The 20,168-nt window shown below is 38.9% G+C and overlaps 1 protein-coding gene across 2 annotated transcripts in view; it reads right to left on the reverse strand.

The window, feature by feature from the left end:
* Positions 1-20,168, reverse strand: part of spa17.L (sperm autoantigenic protein 17 L homeolog) — a 66,808-nt gene that overhangs the window by 44,011 nt on the left and 2,629 nt on the right. For both annotated transcript variants that reach the window (NM_001197283.2, XM_018224237.2), the window contains 4 exon segments: positions 6,145-6,260; positions 7,869-7,997; positions 15,384-15,454; positions 17,580-17,751. In NM_001197283.2, coding sequence (NP_001184212.1) covers positions 6,145-6,260; positions 7,869-7,997; positions 15,384-15,454; positions 17,580-17,733 — 470 coding nt within the window. In that variant the 5' untranslated portion in view covers positions 17,734-17,751.

A 20,168-nucleotide genomic window follows, 5' to 3' on the forward strand; every position in this document is an offset into this window, starting at 1 on the left:
CCCAGCCCAGACAGTGACACAGCTGCTCAGGATGCTCTCGATAGTCCCTCTAGAAGGTTTTGAGTATGGATGGTGGGAGATGGGATTTCCTCAGCTTGCGCAGGAAGTAGAGGCGCTGTTGGGCTTTCTTGGCTAAGTAGCTGGTGTTGTGGTACCAGGTGAGGTTCTCCGCCAGGTGGACACCAAGGAATTTGGTGCTTTTGACGATCTCCACCAAGAGCCGTCAATGTACAGTGGCAGGTGGTCACTCCTAGTCTTCCTAAAGTCAACAACCATCTCCTTTGTTTCGTCTACATTGAGAGACTGTCTCTGCACCAGTCTGTTAACCGCTGCACCTCCTCTCTGTATGGTGACTCGTCATTATTGCTGATGAGACCCACCACGGTCGTGTCATCAGCGAACTTTGTGTGGTGCGTGGCTGCACAGTCATGCGTCAGCAGAGTGAACAGTAGAGGACTAAGCACACAGCGTTGAGGGGCTCCAGTGCTCAGTGTGATGGTTCTGGAGATGATGTTTCCAATCCTGACTGACTGAGGTCTGTCAGTCAGGAAGTCCAGAACCCAACTCCAGAGGGAGGTGTTCAGTCCAAGCAGGCTCAGCTTTTCTATCAGATGCGGAGGAATGATAGTGTTGAATGCTGAACTGAAGTCTATGAACAGCATTCGAACGTAGGTGTCTTTTTTTGTCCAGATGAGAGAGGGCCAGATGGAGGGTGGTGGCTATTGCATCGTCTGTTGAGCGATTTTGACGGTATGCGAACTGTAGGGGGTTCAGTGCTGGTGGCAGCAGATTTTCTATGTGTTTTTTGACAAGCTTCTCAAAACACTTCATGATGATAGAGGTGAGTGCCACAGGACGGTAGACAATGGTGGTGGTTTTGAAGCACTTCGGTACAGTGGAGGTGATCAGGGAGATGTCAAAGTAGTCAATGAAAACATCTGCCAGCTGACCTGCACATTCTCTTAGCCGTCTGCCAGGGATATTGTCTGGTCCTGCAGCCTTCCGTGGGTTTACTCTTTCCAGAGTCATCCTCACATCAGCCACTGTCAGACTACTACTAGGCAGAGTGATGGTCTTCCTCATTCCTGTGTTGTTTACTCTTCAGTATCTCACTCTCCTTTCTTAGCAGAATTACTTAAATAACCAACTACAGCACAAGCAAAAGGTAACAACATAACTCTGGCAAACACCCTGTACACAGAGAAACAGAATTTCTATCACAACCGGTTATTTTGAAAGAGTGAGCACCTAGTTTAAAGTGGTTGTTCGCCTTTGTAACAAATTGACAAATCTAACAGTTCACATGAATAGAACAAACTTTTCCATAGAAATAGTTAACAGAAAAAGTACAGTTCAAGAGATATTCACCTCAGAAGTGTCCCTGTACTAATCCTTCAGTTCCACACAAACCCTGTGCTGGGAGGGGGTCACTGACCCCCAAAAACACTACAGTGTTCACTTCCTCTTCCTTATATGACATCACACATTGTACTGGCAGCTAACTTAACTCCTATTGGCTATGTCTGCTGTCAATCTGCCACTGCTTCCTGTGCTGGGCTGTGCTGGGGAATTTGAGCAGCATTCAGGTACTGAAGAGAAACTGTTACAAGTTTGTGAGAGGGAGGGGGAGTGTGGGCTGTGTGCTGCAGAGACTTCAACTGTGCAGATGGGGGGATCAAGGTGCTTGGGACCTGGAGTTTTCTGGATAATGGATCTTTCCATAATTTGGATCTTCATACCTTAAGTCTACTAGAAAATCAAATAAACATTAAATAAACCCAATAGGCTGGTTTTGCTTCCAATAAGGATTAATTATATCTTAGTTGGGATCAAGTACAAGGTACAGGTATGGCATCTGTTATACAGAATGCTTGCGACCTGGGGTCTTCCGGATAGCAGATCTTTCTGTAATTTGGATCTTAGTACTAGAAAATGGTGTAAACACTAAATAAAGCCAATAGGCTGGTTTTGCTTCCAATAAGGATTAATTATATCTTAGTTGGGATCAAGTACAAGCTACTGTTTTATTATTACACAGAAAAAATAAATCATTTTTAAAAATTTGAATTATTGGATTATAATGGCTACTATGGGAGATGACACTTGTACTTTCCAGAAATATATTATTTTTTTTGGGGGGGGGGTCCATGTATTATTTTGTGTATTTACCTCATAAAAAAGGTAAAATATTTTTCTGGTATAGATCCCTATATCATGAAAAATATAACTTTTTCATTTTTTGGTATTTAGAGCTCTAAATCTTGTTCCAGAAGTGGAACACTTAAACACTTAAAAAAGGTATAGTTTTCCTAGGTAAATTACCGCCCCCCCCCCCCGGGAGAGCGCGCAAAATGTTCAAAATATGTACCTGCCCTCATCACTGCTCTGCCTGTCTCTTAGGGCTGCCACCTCACCCTTTTAAAACCAAACACATATGAAATCCACAGCCTGCATGGCTAATTATCAACTCATTTAGATGCATGATACATGGCTGCACAGAAATCAGTTCAGTCTGCAGCATCTAAATGAGTTGATAATTAGCCATGCAGCCTGTGGATTTCATATGTGGATCTGTGGATTTTATATATGTTTTATATATATATTTTATATATGTTTGGTTTTAAAAGGGTGAGGTGGCAACCCTACTGTCCCTGCTAGATGTGTAAGTTACATACGTTTCTAAGCAAGTCAGTGCTGGTTTTGTTGCAATTTTGTAAATAACTGACATTATGCTTAATGCCAAAGGTTGCCAAACAATGTTGCTCCTTCCTTTTCTGCAGTATTTGTCTGCATGGCTGTGTGATTGTTTGTTGCAAGGCAGGTTTGTTTATATGCTGCGTCTGTTAACCTCTGCCATTACAATTGAGTAATCAACCAATGACCATTCAAATTATGTGACTGGTTACAGTTCACAAGCACCCAATAAATTACTAGGAGGAGGGCAGTATCAACATCCAATAGGGAACAAGTAAGGGCAAAGCCTGGGCATGATGATGTCATCATATAGGAAGTTCTTGGTGTGGCAGGTTCAAAATAGGCCACTCCCATCACTTCAGGAAACTGGTCAGAGAGACAGGAGAAGGACTGAGTTAATAGGTAGAGAAATTAGCTTTTACAATGGCATTTTTACTTTTTGTTATGGAAAATGGTTTTTCTAACACATTGAGAGCATTGTTAGTGGTTTCATAAGATTTGTACATTGAAGGTGAACAACCCCTTTAAGGGTGCACCCCCCCCCCCAAAGGATGTATTAGACCTAACTGTCAATCAAAAACTGACTTCATTTAGACAGAATGAAGAGAGACAAGTTGCTTGGGGGGGAGTGCAGAGTAAATTGATCATTTTATAAATGGTATAGAATATTTAATTGATTTTATTTAGAAAAATTCTTCTTTCAGCAAGATGAAGCTTATGTTAAATTTTCATTTTCATGATAGATCCCCTTTAAATGAATGAGAGAAAAATAACTGCTAAAGGTGGCCATACACGGGCCGATAAAAGCTGCCGACAGAACAAGTCGGCAGCTTATTGGCCCGTGTATGGGGGCCCCCGACGGGCTTCCCCGATCGAGATCTGGCCGAAAGTCGGCCAGATCTCGATCGGATGGGGTTAAAAATCCCGTCGGATCGCGGCCGCATCTGTTAGTTGATGCGGTCCCGCGATCCGACCGCCCGTTTGGCGAACGCTAGGATCCGATCGTTGGGCCCTAGGGCCCACGATCGGATCAGCCCGATATTGCCCACCTCAAGGTGGGCATATCGGAGGGAGATCCGCTCGTTTGGCGACATCGCCAAACGAGCGGATCTATCCGTGTATGGCCACCTTCAGGAGGACTGGCACAGACTGAAAGCTACACACACCCCAGAAAACAACATTTGTCAAGCAGATGATTTAGACTGATATGGCAAGCAAGTAAAGGCACAATTAAAGCTGTCCACTAAGTGAGTGACCCTGCAATAGAGCAGTCAGTACCTTTACAGGAGATAAGAATACCTGCCAATACAATTAAAGACTATTGCAGAATGTGTTATTTCTACAAAACCTTTTTTGGGGCTTACCAAGAACATCTAGAAATACTAAAAGCTGAACAATTGGTGTTACAAGAGAAAGGTAACAGCAACACATCACTGAAATCCCATAAAAGAGAAATAAAGAAGCAACAACATTTGGCTGTTTGTCATCCCTAGAAGCAGGTTTTTATTTTACACTTGAAAGATCAAAGTATATATATTCATCAACAAATAGAAGATCTGAAGCATTTGGAACATTAAGTGCACTTATTCCGAGACCGAGATCTGGAAACCTGGGGCCTCAATTTAAGGCACCGAGCAGGTGCTTGAAATTCATTAGGGCTATCATTTGAAACATGCTTTGTATGCAGTTTGTGTTGGCTCTCCATTCACCTATACACTAGTTTAGGAAACTTTGACACAAAAACAAAAGCATATTATTGGGTACTTGGGGGACTTATTGGGGACTGATTTATCAACGGTCGAATAATAACTTTGAATGTAAATTCGAATTTGCGAATGTCATAATTCACACTCTAATTTTCATCCCCCTATTCGAATATAAATTTGAATGCGAGACCTCTACCACAGAAACAGTCCTAATTTGAATATTCGCCACCTTAAATCTGCCGAGTTCATGCACAAGTCAATGGCAGAGGTCCATTGAGCAATTTTGAGATGTTAATAGCTTTCCTGACATTTTTCAAGAGAAAAACTTAATTCATATGTGTCGAATATGATTCGAATTTTCAGGTCAAACTATTCGATCATATATTAGGCATTCAATTTTTTTATTAAATAACCTCCCAATCGAATTGTGAGTATATTTGAATTAAAATAAGTTCACATGAATTTGAAATTCAAACTTTGATAAATGGGCCTCCCCGTGGTGTATAAAGATTGTTGACTCCAACAGTCTGCAGATATGGCCAGTCCTGTCTTACAGTGAGAATAGTAACAGACCCAGACTAAAGGACCAATATACAGCATGAGTCAAACAAACAGGGCTTGCATTGAAAATGCTGCCTGCCTATTTACTGTATAGTTTTTGTTACTTTTTAGTCTGAATAATACAGAACAACAGAAGTTGCATCATTTTTTATTTCTTTCCCCTAACTTGTCCACTTCACAAGTGATAATGGTGTTAATTTTCAGGGTTCTCCAAAATACATAACTGAATAAATATCACCACTTTTAACTTGCAATGGATTCTGCTTAAAGGTTTTAAAATCATTTGTAAATATAATTGGTACTGAAAGCAGTATCCATTTGAAGTGGCATTAACTACAATACAGCAGCCCACATGGTCACAAGGAGGCCCTGTAGAACCCCCCACAGCAAGCCAGGCCCATCTGGAAATTTTTTTGCAGGGGGGGTAGGCGAATTCTTGTTACACCACTGTTACTCTGGGTGTTAATATTGTCTGCAGTAGTAAACAATGTAGCAGAAGCCAATGAATTAGCTAACTGATTGCTGAAGTGCTGTCATCCAACAGCAGTGCTGAGCTAAACAAGGTAAAATCAGTCACTTTATCTTTTAAAAAGCTCCTTAGTAATCTTTCAGTTACTATCCCACTGGGTAGATGGTATTTGTGCACACACTCAAAAAAAAAGCAATGGGATGGATTCTCATCGACCTTTCACAACTGGTAACAATGAAATGTAATATATATTGTGACATTGGACCCTATCTATAAACCATAGCAATAGAACTAAATGACATTTCAGTGGCCTGTCACAACTTTAGCGAAAATAAAATTGCCAGTTTATGGAACATTTATGAGTTCAATCAAAATTTAAGAGAAATGAGGTTGACAATATCAAAATAGTTACTGACATTTTTCAAGTGGGAAAATTGTGATTATTTTTCCCATTTTTCCAATTTGGAAACAACAGATATTCACTAAATTACAGATGAAGAGTTTTTTAAAAATAGAATAGAAGAATTTCAACCAGCTTTCCAAAACCCCCAAATACCATGATATTTAGAAAAGTTAAATGTATTAAATACTTTTATTTCTGAGGTTTTTATATTTTTTGTTTCACTCTGTCACTCTGTGTAGCGGATATGTATGGTAAGTGGGAGTCTTTGGCTTGTACTATCCAATGTGACATTCACAGTACATTCCACTTACATGTCTGGGGATGATTCCTGGTGCATCTTTACATTATGTCTAACATTATACCCTCGGAATGCAGCTTGAATTTTGGTGGCAGCTTGCATCTCTATCACATCATTTGGCTGAACCTCCTTAAATGAAGATACACAAAAATTTACTGTTGTATTATATAGGAGGGTAAAATCATTAGTTATTAAAAAAACAAACAAAGTAAAAGCTCTAATATTAGCCCAAATATAAAGTTATAGTTTAAGGCAACCAATAAAACATTGTAGTGTTTAGCCTATATTAAAATTGGTAGTAGATTTGTGTTAGGAGTGGGTCAATCATCCACTTTACAAAGCCTGGTAAAGCATTTTTGGTCTCCAGTGCTCAAATATTATAAATATGTGTGTGTGTATAAATATAAATATATATATATATATATATATATATATATATATATATATATATATATTTATTACTAAATTAGACATAGTCCAAAGTAAGACAACTAAGCCGAGTGCATTAAACGGCATAGTGTCACTGTTGTACGGGCCCCCTGTGGGGCCCAGGGATAAACCAAATGGACCCCAGACATGTTGGCATCCACTGGCCAGGGCGCATAGGCAGGCTGTGTGGTGTATGCAGTGGTGCTAATCTACTGTATGATGGTGAAAGCAGTAATCATTGGTGGCAGGGTGGTTTGACGAAGTGGTGTGCCCTTAGCTGGGAGATAAGAGTGTGACTGGAGTGGAGGGCCCTTCACTCTGGTTTTCCAGTGGGCCTGCCTTCCCTAGTCCAACAATGCATAGTGGGTTAAATATTGTCTCTGCATTGCCTGCTACATTGCTGGGAGGCACAACATAAGCCAGAAGCAGTGTTTTGGGGCAGATGATCTTATACATTTGCAAAAATTTAAATAGATATTAATAGATTTTTATGTGTATAATAAATCTGGCATGTGCATTAATGCTTTGAATATCTAAATTCTTTTTTGAACACAGAGGAATGTCATCTAAACTGCTCACAAAGTACACAGAATTCCACAGATACATATGGACTTCTGCCTGTAAATCAGAACCAGAAGTGAGGCAAACCATTTTTTGGGTAGAATCCTATGGCTTTGCTATTTTTATTTTACAAAGCCAGTATATATGTTGTTTCCATCAGCTACTTGTAAAGCAGTGGCCCACAACCAGTGGCTCATGAGCAACATGTTTCTCACCAACCCTATGGATGTTGCTCCCAGTGGCCTCAAAGCAGGTGCTTATTTTTAAATTCCTGACTTGGAGGAAAGTTTTGGTTACATAAAAACCAGGTGCACTGCTAAACAGACCCTCCTGTAGATTGCCAGAACACATGGGGCTACCAAATGGCCAATCATAGCCATCATAACCATCATTTTGCACCACCCAGAAACATGTTTTAATGCTTGTGTTTCTCCCCAACTCTTTTTACATCTGAATGTTGCTCACGGTTAAAATAAATTAAGGACCCCCATTATAAAGGTTTCTTGTGGTGCTTCTTAAACCTTGTGAGCAGGTTTCCACGTTCTCTCCGATTCACCTATTTTTTTTAACTTGCTTGCAAGGTGTTAAGGATGAGCATCTGTGCTAAGGCTTTGTGTGCTGTGTTTCATGATAAATGAGCCCCCTATGAATAAACCACAGATCAATTTCTCATCCTCTTATTGTTTTGCATCAGTGATCATTGTGTGTAGATGCACAGCCACCCACCCACTCCCTGGGTTTTCTTACCTTTTGTTCCAGACTAGTTGACTGAGACAATGGGTAGGTATCAGTTGAATTCTCAGCCACTGAGAAGCTCTTTCTTTTACTGTTCTCTAGTCCACCTGGTTCTGAAGTGTATTTTTTAAACTCTGCATGCTAAAAAACAAACAAAGAATACATAAGTGCACTATGGAAAATTAGATGCTATTCTCTGAAACAGAATATTTAAAACCGATGTAAATGAAAGGAACACTTCTTCTTCTTCTTTTAATACAGATTAAAGTAACTCAAGATGAGCTGCAAAAAGATAAAATTAACAAGAGAAATATTGCACAGCTTTTATTTTAAATACACAGGCTTGATGTAAAGATTCAGAATTGCCGATGGAACTGCTTTGACCTCTATATCACTGCTTCTGTCCCAAAAGAAGCTATGTATATTTCGAGCTGTAGCTCTTTGTCAAGTGATATAAAGCTTCTGCACTGTGGGTAAAGATGCAACTAGTAGGCAGGTACAAATTTATGAATAAAGGAGAAATTACATGTGATTTAAAAATGCAGTAAAATACAAGGCCATTACCGATTGCAGTGACCGATATGTACAATGCGCAACAGCCAAAAAGATATTTTTTATGTCACCAGCTATAAATCAACATATTTCAATACAAGTAAATTGAAATATATACATGTATCTTTTTGCTAATGTGATTTTCCACTGTGATTAAACAAAAATGAGGGTTGTCATGTATGGACATGGCATGTATCACAGAGTTGGGAGATACTTTTGTATAGATCCCTGCAATACCAGAGATATAAAAGCAATATTGGCTATTGTTCCATAACAATGAGGGGGGGCACATTTATCAAGGGTAGAATTTCGAATTTATGTGAGTTTTTTAAAATCCCATAAACTCCCATAAGTTCTACCAATTGAAATTCATTGAATCGACCTGAAAACGTGAATCAAATTTGATTCGAATTAGAAAAACTCTATTTGAATTAAAAAACTTGAATGTCAGGAAGGCTGCAAACCATCAAATTGACTTATAAATTATTCGGCAGGTTTTAGGTGGCGAATAGTCAAATTTGAGTTCTTAAAGGGCCAGAGTATGATAAATCTTAAAATTCGAATTAAAACTCAAATCAAGTTTGGATCAATTTTTTACTTCGGCCCTTAATAAATCTGCCCCTAATTATCTGACTAGCCAACTACTAGGTGATATAAGGTTACGTTATGCCATGCTGTGCCTTTAATCTTAAGGCCAATGTCACCTCAGGCATCTTGCCAGAGGTGATTACACTCTGAGGGAACTCAGTATGCACTCAGTATCACATAAGCAAATATCAGCATTCACCATTTAACAACAAACATTTCACAACAAAATTCACAGTACAAAAAGCAACCGATCATGTTAAAATACTTTAAAGGAGAAGTAACACCACTTTACACTTTGGGGTGTCAAGCGACTACTTTTACTTACCTGACACCCCAGGCTGGTGCTCCAATCAGCAGAAAACTGCACTGGCCTGTGGTCCTTCTAGCAAGCACCACGGAGCGATTGTCTTCCTGCTTCTTCGGGTCTTCTCACAGCTGAGCATGTGAAGTAGAGAGAAAAGCTGAACTTTAACAAAAAAGCCGGCTATTTCGCTCTACTACATATGTGTCTGCCCTGGGAGATTTGAAAACCGAAGAAGAAGGAAGAGGATCGCTCTGTGGTGTTCGCTGGAAGAACTCTGGGCTGTGTGGTTTTCTGCTGATACGAGCACCAGTAGTCACTTGGGGGTGCCTAACTTTTAGCACCCCAAGTGTAAAATGGTATTCCTTCTCCTATAAAGCCAGCAACCAAAATTACAAAAACTTGCAGTAATTAAATAACGAAAGCCTAAGACTAATGCCACATGGGGCATTTTAACTGCTGCTGCCATCAGGTGCAAAAACACTGGTAATCAAAATATAGATTTCCATAGAAACGCATTGCTTAAAGCCACGTAGCGTGTAACAAGCAGACCTTCTCTCAATAACACAGACTTCTGACTAGAGTTCTGTCTATAACTGCTATGTGTACATGTATGGGAACTTTTAACCAGAATGCTCTGGACCTGGGGTTTTCCCGATAAGGTATCTTTCCAACATTTGGAAAAGACACCTACGTCTACTAGAAAACCATGTAAACATGAAATAAACACAATAGGCTGGTTTTGCTTCCAATAAGTATTCATTCATAAATCATTTTTAAAAATTTGGATTATACTGTATGGATAAAATTGAGTCTATGGGAGATGGCCTTTCTGTAATTTGAAGCTTTCTGGATAACGAGTTTTCGGATAACAGATCCTACACCTGTATTCAGAGAGGAGAGAGTTACTGACATATAGACTCAGGGTTGGACTGGGGTGTCTTGGGCCCACCCCGCCTCCCACACATTGGGGCTCATTTATCAACACTGGGCAAATTTGCCCATGGCCAGTTGCCTATAGCAACCAATCAGTGATTAGCTTTTTGAAACCAGCTGCAAGTAGAACAATGAATGCAGCAATCTGATTGGTTGCCATGGGTTACTGCCCATGGGCAAATATGCCCAGTGTTAATAGATGAGCCCCATTGTGTTATGTTTTAATTCAAGTTCAAGGCAGGGAGCGGACCTGGGCCAGCAGGCTTCATAACGGCTGGGGGGCCCACCAAGTTTCTTCCCGGTGTCCCACTGGCCCAGTCCGATAGACTAAGAAAAGTCGCACACATAGTTGGTACTTATTTACCTATTGTAGCTTGGATGTGTAAATAAGTAAATAAGCTCGAAAAAATATTAACCAGCCTGATAGACTAAGAAAAATCCCACTCAGAGGGGGAAATTTACTAAAGGGCGAAGTGGCTAACGCTGGCGAAAATTCGCCAGTGTGACGTCATTTCAGCACTTCGCCGATTTACTAACGGTAGCTGGTGTAAATTCGCTGGCATCATTTCACCAAGGAGATAGATTCTATTTAAAGGGTGATAGACTGAAAAAGATCGTAAATTTTTTTTGGGGTACCCTGCTTCCCCTCTACATTTGCTAACATATGACACCTAAACTATACTGTGGACACATGTGTAGGGCATTATAACAACTTTATATAATTTTATTAAGGTTCCCTGGCCTTGTGTAGTGTAATGTATTTGCTGCAGCATATACGGCCATTGTACTTTAACTGCATGCCGTATGCTAATTAGCTAACGCTAGCGTAACTTCGAACTGCAGAGCGTAATTTCGCCAGCATTCGGTACCCTGTGCGCAACATCGGATCTTCGCGAATTAGCGTTGTCCAGGTGAATTTTCACCTGGCGAAGTGTTGCGATGTGCACGAAGCCAGCGCTGGCGAATTTTCGCCGGTTAGTGAATTTGCCCCATAGATGGTAGAAAGATTACATCTTCTATCGGTAAATAGAAACCAAATAATGCATAGAAAGTGATGGAGTTCTTTAAAAGGAGAAATTTATTTTAGTTGCATTTTAAATATCTGGCAATTTTATCATTCCATTCATGATATCTGGGACAATTGGATGTGTAATAAGTACAGCCAAAAAATGTTAACTAGCCCACAGAGAAAACATTTAATTAATTTGCTGATAATTGCTCATATTAATGTCCCCATTAGAGTTTCTTTTCCTGTGTCTTGTCCTTTTGTCCTGTAAAGCATGGTGTCTTTGTTTAACCATGTATTAGCTTGAGCAACAAAGAAAATATCCCTCTGTTGAAAAGAATTGTATTTAGAACTGGCAGTAGCATTATGATGGCTCTTTTACCCACAGTGAAATGCAATGCATAACAGGTGTCTGCTAGGTAGCATTTGCCACAGATTGCACAATATGCACCAATATGGGACAATTTAACATCCACTTTGGCAAAATGGCCTGCATTCTAATCACATTTGTGTGCAAATAGCATCATTTGCAGCAAACATCATTATAATGAAACTCACTCAGTGTGCGAATCAGTTACAGCTATCAATGAAAACTGCCAAGGATTAACATTAGGTCCAGACTACCAGTAATTCCAGGGTACCCTTGTATCCATGGGGGCAAATTATTAGAATGGCTAGGTGGTTGAATTGCCATTTGGCAAAAGTAACTAATATGGTGCCCTGTTGCCTCCTAATTCTTCAGTATATATACAATGAATAAAAGCAAACATATCCCAATAAATTATTTCTGAATGACTGATGCCAATGCAGCAACTGTATTGTGCAGCAAAAGCTCACAGTGCTTTAAAACAATCATTGCTGAAATCAAAGGATAATTGATTCATGCCTCTTGTTGTAAAACATGGATACCATTTCTCGTACTGGTTTCAATTCCAATGACAGAAACAGAGTAGAAGAGGAAAGGGGGAGTGACAGCATTAAGTGTATGCTGGTTTTCTATACAAACAAACAAGTCAACAGAATAAGAGGTATTCATTGAAGTGTTAGTTGTTTTTGGAATGGACATGTGGCATGCCAATAAGGTGGTAAGATATATGTTGGGGAAACTGTTCAGAAAGTTAAATCAAGTATTTCCCAACATAAATCAACCATAAAATTGGGAATTACAGCATTACCACTGTCACGACACTTCAAGGAAAAGGGCCATTCTGTTGAACAACTGCAGTTCATGGTACTGGAGATGGTACCCCCATTAAAGAGGGGACCGTGAATTGAGATCAGGGTCAGACTGGGGGGCTTGGAGCCCACTGGGGCTACTGGCCCAGGGCCCCCCCTGCCGCTCCGGCGCGTCACATCGCGTTTGTGCATACGCGTAGGTATGTGGCATGCGCGTCAGTGCGTGCAGCACCGCGCTAGTGTGCATGCACACGACAAAGAGGGGTAGCACCACTGAGAAGCGGATCTGGACCAGTGGGCCCACAAGAGCCTGGGGCCCACCCGGTTTTTTCCCGGGGGCCCGCCAGCCCAGTCCGACACTGACTGAGATCAAAACAGAGGGAAGTTTGGTGGTTCAAAAGGTTGAATTTGCTTCATCCACTGAGTTTAAATAGAGACTACAATCTGTATCTATTTTATGATTTGTATCTGTTCCTGCATTTTGTTTATCCATTGTAGCAAAACTCTATTGGTACATGCAATGCTTATTGTGCTTTATTCTGTGTACATGGCAGGAACCCTGCGCAGAGTACAATGAAAAAGATGCTATGTAATTTCCTACGATGGACTTTAAAAACCTATACGGACTTGGATTGAAATTTGCACCATTGTTTCACATAGCTTGATAAGGAGCCCATGCTCGAAACGTCGCTGTTTATTATGTGCACATATATGGTGATGTAAGTTTTTTTTACTATTTAATACAAAGTTTTGAGCAATAGAAGCGAATGCTGTCCATTAAACTGGCCATAGACGCAAAGATCTGATCATACGAATCAAGGATTCGTACGATTTTCGGACCGTGTGGAGAGTCCAGTCATTTTTCGTCCGGCGGAGAACGTTTGGTCGATCGGACAGGCTAAAAGATTTCTGTCGGCTGCGGGTAATATCTCTGCGTGTATTGCCGATCATACGATTTTCAGAGGGAGACTGTCACTAGCTTTGGTCGGACATAACTTTTGTACGATTGCTGTCAGGGGCAGAACATCGGCTGATCTGTGTCTATGGCCAGCTTTAGGGACGTTCTTGTCTTTTCTAGATATTTTGTAATGTTTCAATATATTTTAATGACAGATACTGTATCTTCCTCTGACTTGTACATGTAAAAGCCCTGGCCTTGATGAATCTATCTTACTATTTCTATGGCCCCAGCTCAAATAAAGGCTCCACAAACTGACTTTATAATCTGGCCTGCAAGACGTCAGGGCCAGAACTAGGGGCAGGCAGGAGAGGTACTGTATGTGCCAATGGTGGTGAAAGGTAGAATCCAATTATGGTGGTGGGGCACTAGCTGTGTACCTGTTCTGTCCACCTAACCTTAGTCTGACCCTTCTGTAATTCTGAGTAGCGGCTGCATGGAGTATTTACAGTATATAGTGGGCACAAATGATGTCAGCCCCCCCACTTGGCCGGGCGCTGTAAGACATATCATGTAAATGGGCTCAATGCATGGTCAATTTGAATAGCCTTGAACTAGCTGATTATGTGAACAACATATGGCTTAAGATCTGTTACTATGTCTTTATAGTTAATGTAACATATATGTACAGGGAAAATAATGAAAACGTTTGGTAATGTTTGATAATTGAGACTCATAATGTACAGATGGTGTCAGATGGTGTGCAGAGCATTGTAATACAATACCGAGAGAGATCACACCTTAGGAGTAATAACTGTGAGTTGGTCTAACTAGTGCTAGAAGCAAGAATAGAAAGGTTAGTACATACCAAGGCACCAATAAACATATTGTTGAATAAGAATTTCAACATCACACACAATAAGGGTTCACTTACAAATACATGTTTACCCTGCACCAACCACCTGTGATGTTATGTTACTGGCAGATGTTCTACAAGGCTGATGCATAAGATATACTTTTCACTGGAAATGGTATCATCACCTTGCTTATGAGGGTACTGTACTTCTTTTTCCCTGCACAACCATAAACAGCTTGAAAAAGAAAAAGTTGCCACCCACTTTTTGTGCATAGTGTGGCAGTGCCAACTTCCAGGTATGCTGAGTAAACATTCAGGAACATTTTTGAGCCTAGTGGGCTGAATAATCAACTGTGCTCCTTGCATTCACAATGGGCCAATGTATTATTGCTTATTACCGTATGTTTAAATTATAATAAAATGTGGTGTAAGGTAAATTTGAAAAAGAAATGAGAATTTGTTTGTAAAAGCTACATACTAACCTGGGTACTTACTGTTAGCAGTCTGATTACATAAGTACAGTTCATACATTATAATTTCAACAACTGTTTATATATAAAATATTTTATAAAATTAGTGTTCCAAAACATAAAGGGTTATTTAAAATGTGTCACTGCTCTAAAAAATGCATCCATAAAGACTGGATTTATAACCATTTTTATTAACAGTTTTGGAAACAGATTTATGAAATTTAAAAAAAATGTAAAAGTGTAACTCCCATTCTTTGTGAACAGGTACACATTAGAATGTATTTATTTGTTTGGTGCGGACAGCAAAATTCTAGGAGAGTTGCCAGTTGCTTTTTATATTTGCTGTTTGAGCAATATTTATGTTCTGCAGCGCTCAGACTTGGACTTTACGCAGCTGTTTGTTTGATAATGTTTAGATACCCTATCAATAATATGCTTAAAATGAATGTAAAGGAAACATTCCCTTTTAGTAAATTGGTATTTCCCATTAAATAGATAAAGTACCACAACTCTGGTGCTTTCCCAGCCTGAATTAAGGTGAGATAGGGGATATTTATTTGTTGTCCTGGATATTACTTGTAGAAAAATTGTGATATTTATGATGCTATATATAATATTGTTAGAGCACTGGGTCAAGAGGCAAAAACAGGTATTGCACAACAAATACATTTTAAATAGAAAAAGTTTGAAAACCTTTATATATAGAAAAACCTTATATATTATATAAGATAATAAAGTACTTACCTGAAAATCATGGTTGTTATAGAATCTATCCTCCAAAGCAGCTCCCCACTGTGATGGGTCAAAGTCAGTCTCTAAAAACAAAATATATATAGTTTGCATATGAGAATTTCTACAAGATAAATATAAATATGAATATGTGAAGGCTTTTTCAAATTCAAATTAGCTATTATTTTCAACCTAGTGCTCATCTTTATTGTATCCAATATAAACTTTACACCAGCTTCCAATCTGATATCTGTACTCTTTATACTTGCCACACCTGCATTATTTTTAAACTTACCTATAATTATTGCTAAGTTCTTTATGTAAATATTATATAAAAAGTAATCTTGTAAAATAGGTTTCCTATTCATCTATTAGTTTAGTATTAAGAAAAAGGACCAATGTCTCTTAAAGGAGAACTAAAGTTTAACTAAAGAAATAGCCTAGAAATGTTGTTCATTATGTTTTGGGTTTCCAGCCCAAGGCAACCACAACCCTGGGAACTTGGGAAGATCTGTGACCCAAAAGATGCCCTAGTAGCGCCCCATCTTCTTTTCTGCTGATTCACTGCACATGTGCTGCTGTCAGTTACTGAATTTAGAGACAAACACAAAATATATAATACACATAGAATATACATTTTACAGTATAAGGCTGATTAGTAATTAATACAGATAATTGCTACATGGCAGCACAGAAACCAGTGCAACTAGCATCAGAATTTAATAATCAGCTTTGTAGCTAGGGTTGCCACCTTTGTCAGTGGCTAAACCCAAACAATAGGGGCGTGTCATATAGCATTGGGGGTGGAGCAGTGATCTTGGGGAAGGCATGGCAGAAAGTTTTGAACAGACAGCCCTTTTGACAAACTGATGGCAACCCTACTTGTAGCAGCAGCTTATATTACAGGTCAACATCATTTTCTGCTAGATAATTTGCGACAACACCTAAGCTTAGATTCTCAGCAGCTGCTCATATCACTTGAAGCATGTGAGTGTCGCAGACACTTTCCAAGACGGTAGCCCCCCTGTGAAAATATTGGACTCCTGGATCATTGCTGCTGTTCAGTGCAATAAGTTCAGTATTTAAAATGTTTCATTTTTAGCCATATTAATTTTTAGGGTTTAGTTCTCCTTTAAATGCTAACTGTACTCATTGTCACAAATACGTCTGTAAGCATTTCCTGTCCAGTATACATTGTACATAAAGCAACAAAATGGGTGCAGCTAACTTTGTGCTTTCACAGCACTGCTGGTTTTGCCAGTTAGTCTCTTTATATGTGTTGATTTCAAATAACGTTTCTAACTCTGCCTATCTGCCTGTCATGATTTTTATGGTGTTGTTTTTTATTTCTAAATTACATAGTTTAAAAGTTTATTCCTGAACCAACCAGTAATGTTGGTACGTAGGCAGACATCTCAAGTCATAGTGCCTGGCCATGTGCTTTCAGAAAGAACAAGTACTTCGTGATGTAACTGCTTTCAGACGCGCTATTGTTTCTCCTACTCAATGTAACTGAAGGAGTCACAGTGGTATTTGGACTCTTAGTATTGCGAGCTATTCTTATCTTTAGATGTCAAATCAGCAGTGCAGGAGAAGCACTAACTAGTATTAACAAAATTACCAGCCTTCTAGCACCTAAAAGGAACGTTTACACCAAAGAATGAAAGTGGTTTAAAATAATGAAAATATAATGTACTGCTGAGCTTCTCTGGTAAAATTGGTGTGCTTGCTTCAGGAACTCCACTATAGTTTATTTAAACAAGCTGCTATGTAGCCATGGGGCAGCCATTTTAAGCCAAAAAATGAGAAAAGCCACAGGATAAACAGCAGATAACAGATAAGTCCTGTAGTATACATTAGAATTCTACACTGTGTATCTTTTGTGTGAATGGCTGCCCCCATGGCTACACAGCAATTTGTTTATGTAAACTATAGTTGTGTTTCTGTAGAAAACACTGCAGGCAACAGTGCATTATATTGTCATTTGTTTAAAACACTTACATTTTTGGTGTTACATTTCCTTTAATACACTGAGTGGCTCTCCTGCTACAATTGTTTTTTGTGAGCTGCTCTTCTCAGAAAGAAATATAGTTATATTTTTGACATAAGGAAGACTTCATAAATCTACACAGCCATAAATTTAAGCATTGCTGCTGGGCTACTAATCCCTCTCATAGGTGCGATGATGCTTTTAATGTAGTCTCTGCTTACCTTGTCTTTGTTGTAATAGCTGTGCAAAGTACTCGGCACCAAAGAGTGGAATATCTTTAGGCTGATGTCTTAAAACTTCCCTGGTCAGCCCTTCTAGAAGATTTGCAAATCCTCGTGGAATGCGATAATGTGTATTTGAAAATGGAATAGACATCCTTTAATGTAAAGTTACCTAGATTGCAAAACAGAAACAACAGTAGACAGTTTAATGCTGGAACAAATATTATGGAAAGCATACAGCCAGACAACACTATTGTAAAACATCTCATGAGTCCATAGCAGCTTTCAGTGATGCAATAGCTTAAGAAAGAGTGGGAAATGGTACATACAAAATACAACAATGAAACGAAATAAGTAAATAGAAAATGCAAAATGAAATTGCTGTGCTTTCAGGTATCAAATAAAATCATTTTAGTTTTTAATTAGGTTGCATTCCATTTAACTGTTCATCTACTCAAAAAGGTCATTTTTGATTTTTTTACATCCATTACAAGTCACCATGTTTTCACCCACAATGAAAATTCATTCCCTGAATCCCAAAGTAATTGCCCCAGCTGCAAATTAGCAATAAACTTCCTCAAGATTCAGTAGGTGCAAATATCAGCACCAGCACTTGTACAGGTATGGGACCTGTTATCCAGAATGCTCGGGACCTGGGGTTTCTGGATCAAGTACAAGGTACTGTTTTATTATTACAGAGAAAAAGGAAATCATTTTTAAAATGTTGGATTATTTGGATGAAATGGGGTCTATGAGAGACAGCTTTCCGTAAATCGGAGCTTTCTGGATAAAGGGTTTCCGGATAATAATCCCATACTTGTACTACCTTGCACCTGAGCGTGCATCAAATTATCACTTGGCACTAGTAAACAGGATCAAATATAAGTACAAGCGTTCTGGTAAGCGAGGTTTATAGACTAAAATTCTCTACCTATTTTGTGCCCAAAATTTAAAACTTGAAATATAAATGTCATCTACAATCTTACAATAAACTACTAACACATATTTTTTTTTTTTTGCAATTAGCTCACATGCTTATAAAGAGGACTAAAAGGGGAACTAAAGTCTAAAATAGAATAATGTTAGAAATGATGTATTTTGTATACTAAACATAAACATGAACTTACTGCACCAGAAGCTTAATTAAACAAATTATTTATGTTTTCAAAGTTGGCCGCAGGGTGCTATTTTCTTGTAACTTTGTTTAACATCTTTGCAAGACCAAGACCATGCTCAGTGTGATCTGGGCATCAGTTGGGAGGTTAAGCTTAGGGATTGTTCTAAATTCTCAAAACAGCACAAGTCAAATAATATCTGCCATAGAAGCTAATAAAGCAAAACTAGTGATGGGCGAATTTGGGGCATTTCGATGAAAAATTTGTGAATTTCCCTTGAAATTCGCGAAACGGCAAAAAATTTGCAAAACTGCGCCAGCGTCTCGTTTTTGATGCCGGCGTCCGTTTTTTGCCTGCCGGCACACATTCGCTGGCAAAAATGCGCCGGCGTCCAATTTTTTGGGCACTGGCGTATTTTCACAGCAGTTTTGCAAATTCATTCGCCGGTGGCGAATCCCGGGAATAAATTCGCCCATCACTAAGCAAGACTGATTAATAATCAGAATATGCAAACTGCATTGGGTCTGTGGATACAAATCTCTACACAGTCGCTGCTTTACAGGGAAACAAACAAAGCTGCTCGAGGTCAAGGAAGTAAGTAGGGGCTCCCTCCTGCCGTTTGAAAGTATGATCGTTTCAAAGTTAGGGACCGCTGAAGTTTCTTATCTGCAGCTGTCAGAGCAAGTAAAACAAAGGGGGAATTTCACTGCATACAGTCAGGTTTATTATAAAAACGGTACACATTTCTTAATTAAAGTATAATGGAGATAGATTTCTTTTTCATTAAAGGAAAATATTACCCCCAAAATTAAAACTAAATTAATTAATTAAAACATATATTTAAGTAAATATTGCCCTTTTACATCTCTTGCCTTGAATCACCATTTCAGGATAGTCTCTGTGCTCCCTCAGAGATCAGCTGACCAGAAATACTAACTGTAACAGGAAGATTTGAAGCAAAAGACAAAACTCTGTCTTTTAATTGGCTCATGTGACCTAACATGTATGGTTTGTTTGGTTTGTTTGTGTGCATCGTGAATCCTACGATCCCAGGGGGCAGCCCTTATTTTTTAAAATGGCAATTTTCTATATAGGATTACTCAATGGCACATACTACTAAAAAGGTATATTATTATTAAAATGGTTTATTTGCATGAAGCAGGGTTTTACATATGAGCTGTTTTATGCAATATCTTTTTATAGAGACCTACATTGTTCGGGGGGTATAGTTTTCCTTTAAAAGGAATTGTTTATTGAGTTTAAAGAATATTTTGTTTTACTCAGCAAGAAAATCCATGTGAAATGGATTCATTTAAAAGTAGAGTATATGTTCTGTTTTCCATAAAATTGTAGGCACATATTTTACTTGCAACAGTAGCACACTACTGACCTGGTTAAAATAACTATTTTAGTTTTACATTGCAAACTTTAGCAATGCAATGATCCCTCACATTCACTATAACTATACAATAAT

This window comes from Xenopus laevis, chromosome 7L (assembly GCF_017654675.1).
Source record: "Xenopus laevis strain J_2021 chromosome 7L, Xenopus_laevis_v10.1, whole genome shotgun sequence".
Taxonomy (NCBI): domain Eukaryota; kingdom Metazoa; phylum Chordata; class Amphibia; order Anura; family Pipidae; genus Xenopus; species Xenopus laevis.